The 3552-nt window shown below is 44.0% G+C and overlaps 1 protein-coding gene across 1 annotated transcript; it reads right to left on the bottom strand.

The window, feature by feature from the left end:
- Positions 1 to 386: 386 nt before the first annotated feature.
- Positions 387 to 3045, bottom strand: LOC131249107 (beta-carotene hydroxylase 2, chloroplastic-like). Its single transcript, XM_058249672.1, has 7 exons — positions 2492 to 3045; positions 2350 to 2409; positions 2207 to 2278; positions 1978 to 2112; positions 1046 to 1171; positions 742 to 798; positions 387 to 626 (listed from the first exon to the last, which is right to left on the bottom strand). Exons 1-7 carry the CDS (start codon positions 2912 to 2914, stop codon positions 540 to 542), a joined length of 960 nt encoding a protein of 319 aa, XP_058105655.1. The 5' UTR covers positions 2915 to 3045; the 3' UTR covers positions 387 to 539.
- Between the last annotated feature and the right edge of the window lie 507 nt (positions 3046 to 3552).

A 3552-nucleotide genomic window follows, 5' to 3' on the forward strand; every position in this document is an offset into this window, starting at 1 on the left:
CATATTTTCTTACTTTATTTTATCATTTATTTTTCTATTTTTTAAAAATATTTATTATTATTATTTTCAATACATTATTTTCAACATGTGACACATGTAACAAAGATAGAAAGTGAGAAATTTTTTCCCACAAAGATAAGCTTTGACAAGCAACTGAAGGTCAGTTTCACAAGAAACAATGTTTCCATTACTTTCATTGTCATGAATCCAAACAAGCTCTTAAAAAACTAGAGTATATATCTCTTCATTCCGTGTATTTTTTTATTAAAAAAATAAAATAAATTGTAGCAACATAGTAGGACCAACCTGATGGATGGATTGAATCTTGGCACATGCACACATCAACAATCTAAAGTGCAGAAATCAGAGATAAGTTGAGAAAGAAGTTGAAAGTAGACAAAATTCCATTATATATCATTCCTTCTGTACCTCTACAACATTGTGATAGGGTATAAACCCCTCTGTCATTTTTCCTCCCTCTTTCTTTATACATTGCAGTCAAGACTACTGTCACACACAGTTTCCTAATCACACACCAACTACACTATTGTTGAATTTTTAGAGAGCTTAATTCTCTTATTAATCTCCTTCTCCAACTCTTCAGTGCCTCCAACCTCTTCCAATTCCTACAAAAACACAACCACTTCACTCTCCTTCCAAGATAACAAAAACCATGTACTGTATCTTTCATGCAAACTGACAGAATTTAATAATTTTAAAAAAAAGAAAAAAAAAACATACCTTTGGTCCCAAGAACAGCCCATAAGGCACTCCGTCGAATTTGTCTAAATGGTGTATCTGTTCATTCATACCAAATAAATAAATAAATAATCACACGTGTCTGCCTTGCACTGTGCATGGTGTCAGGTGGGCTTTATCATGCATGAGCACTGCCTCTCCATTCTTTGGTGCGCTACATGTGTGTGAGAAATGGTGACGGTTGATCAACATTGATTGAATGTAGAGGAATGGCCCACCTGATGAGTGGATTTCCCACGTGTGCATGCGTGTAAAATACATTAGTGTCAGTCTCATGTGTATATACCTGGTGAGCAGCGGCAACCTTGCGGAAGTAGGGGACGTTAGCGATGGGCCCCACAGGGAATCTACGGTGGACAAGGCCGTCGTGGACGAACATGTAGGCCATGCCAAAGACGGTGATTCCCAGCCCCTGCAAATCCATTAAAAATCTTTTTAATAAATAAAAATTCAAGGTCTTAAAAAATCGGGAGAAAATTGGAGACGTTGGACGGTGACGTTGACCAAAACATCCCTGATGGAGACCGACATTTAGACCGGTCGAACCGACCAGAAAGAGGGTATTTTTGTCATTAAAAAGAGCCTTTCTATCATCGAATCAGAAAACATCGCTGAGGCAGACACTAGTCAGATATGGGCCCCACCCATGTGTGAAATGAACGGTTGAGCTTTTGACGCGTATAATTTTGTCTCTTCAGGCAGACGGGTCTGACCATTTCGTTCGTATCACGTACACTCGCTTCTCGCACGTGGTAACGTGGTGCGCGTGCAGAACATCAAAGCTCGCAACTCGGCTTCGGTGCAGCAGGTGGGCCCCACAACTGTCCTAAATAAGTAGTCGTTAGTCCACCTGATTACCGAATAAGACCTTGCACACGTACGCCACGTTGTCACGTGTAAGCTGTAAAGTACAAATTCCAGTTTTGCCCTTGGAATTTAGACTATCTAGTTCCAAGGTTAGGAGTGCTTGATTATTGTGATTTTCGAAATGTTGTCCACTGACAGTGGGGCCCACAGTTCCTGTGGTCTGGATAGCCTTAACATACGACTCCAGCCCAGGCTGTGGGTCCCACACCATGGCCCACCAACGCGAATCTAACGGCTCCTGTTGCGTGCTGGCGGGGGGCAGCACCAACTGACAACCATACACGACTCGGGACTGAGTCGACTCGGTCACATTCCCAAACGGAAGGGTAATAAAGGAAATAAAATACTCACGGCGCCAAAACAAAGCCCGGGAACGAGGCCTTTGTTGAAGAATCCGTACGAGAGAAGGCCGATGGCGGGAACGGCGTTGATGATCGCGAAAACATCGTTCAGCTCGAACGGACCGTCCCTCGGCCGATGATGAGACTGGGCCCCACACCAAAACCAACAAGTGCGCAAGTTAATCATCCCACATCCCATGCGCAAGTTAGCATCGCATGGAAAAATAAAAATAAAATACCTCATGCATGTGCCACAGCGATGCATGCCAGAGCGCTCTGTGCGCCCATCTCGCCCAGAACTCCATTCCGACCTGAAAAACGAAAATCATATTACTAAAATGCCCTTGGATTCTACTCAAAATCACGACGGATGAATGCTTACAGCCGCGCCGACGGACAGAGCGAATGTACCGAACATTTCCGAAAAGGGTATCTCTCCGCCCTATTGAAATGAAACAGAAGTCAGTAGAAGAAAAAAAAATAAGGCGGGAATGAAAAAGGGCAAAGCGGGAATTAAAAAGGACCTCCATTTGCCATGAGAATCTGTAATAAACGGCAGCGATGGCCATAGATGTGATTCCAAAGCTCGACATCATTGCGGCCACTAGATACGTGAACCGCTCCGATCTCTTCCTGGCCATTTTCTCAGCCACACGAACGGCTGAGATCTTCCGATTCTCATCCAAGCTCTCCTGCTCGATTTCTTCTTCTTTTTCTTCTGCCTTTTCGCCGATTAGATTCTGCTGCTTCTTTTCTGACATCACGAAGCAGATGGTGAGATTCCTGCTTCTGGTGGATGGGAAAATCCGGCCGGTGAGCTGAGTCGGAGGAGAGAGGAAGAGGAAGCAGTTGCCGACGGTGGAGGAGTTAGGTTTGGGTATGAGAAAAGGATTTCGGCCGAAACGGTATGATCTGATGCTCGCAGTGGAGGGAATTCCGGCAGCCATGACTCTGTTTTCGAAGCTTCAAAAGCGATCGGTGAGGGAGAGAAAGAGGGTTTTGTAATTTTTGAATTTTTATTTTTATTTTTTAACAGATGGTCTTTGAGTGTGTGGATTTCTCCCCTCCGTAACTGAAGGCTATAAATGGATTGCATGGGGACCGGAATTTTTCGATTATTGGCTCTTCGATTAGATTTCCACGGAAATGCCTTGAGAATTGTTTCAAATTACGGGAATGCCACTATAGCTGACGCAAGGGAAAAAGCGCTCCCGTCCAGCACCCAGCAGGGAAGGCGATTGCGTCCGACCCCGATCGGTGCCGGCAACGTCCGACCAGATCTGCGGGTGGGCCCACCGTGATGTATCCGTTTATCCACACCATTCATCCATTTTCTCAGATCATGTTAATGTATGGTATAAATATGAGGTAGATCCAACTCTCTAATAGACCATACCGGAGATCCTACCCTTGCATCGTGCATTTAATGCAACCCAAGCTTACTATTTAGTGTGACTTACTACAACGGTGGAACTTCTTATAATTTGGGCCCATACCTAAACATGATCTGAGAAAATAGATGGACGTCGTGGATAAACAGATAAATCAAATGGATTACACAGATATGGTTGGACGTTGGTAGGTC

Source organism: Magnolia sinica, chromosome 6, assembly GCF_029962835.1.
Source record: "Magnolia sinica isolate HGM2019 chromosome 6, MsV1, whole genome shotgun sequence".
In the NCBI taxonomy this organism is placed as follows: Eukaryota; Viridiplantae; Streptophyta; class Magnoliopsida; order Magnoliales; family Magnoliaceae; genus Magnolia; species Magnolia sinica.

Bases quoted from the DNA above. Each gene is read 5' to 3' on its own strand.
- LOC131249107 (XM_058249672.1), bottom strand. From the start codon at position 2,914: ATGGCTGCCGGAATTCCCTCCACTGCGAGCATCAGATCATACCGTTTC. The intron at 2,113-2,206 runs GTATTTTATTTT...TGTGGGGCCCAG, and splicing joins CGCTGTGGCACATGCATGAG to TCTCATCATCGGCCGAGGGA. The intron at 799-1,045 runs GTATATACACAT...ATGAATGAACAG, and splicing joins AGGTTGCCGCTGCTCACCAG to ATACACCATTTAGACAAATT.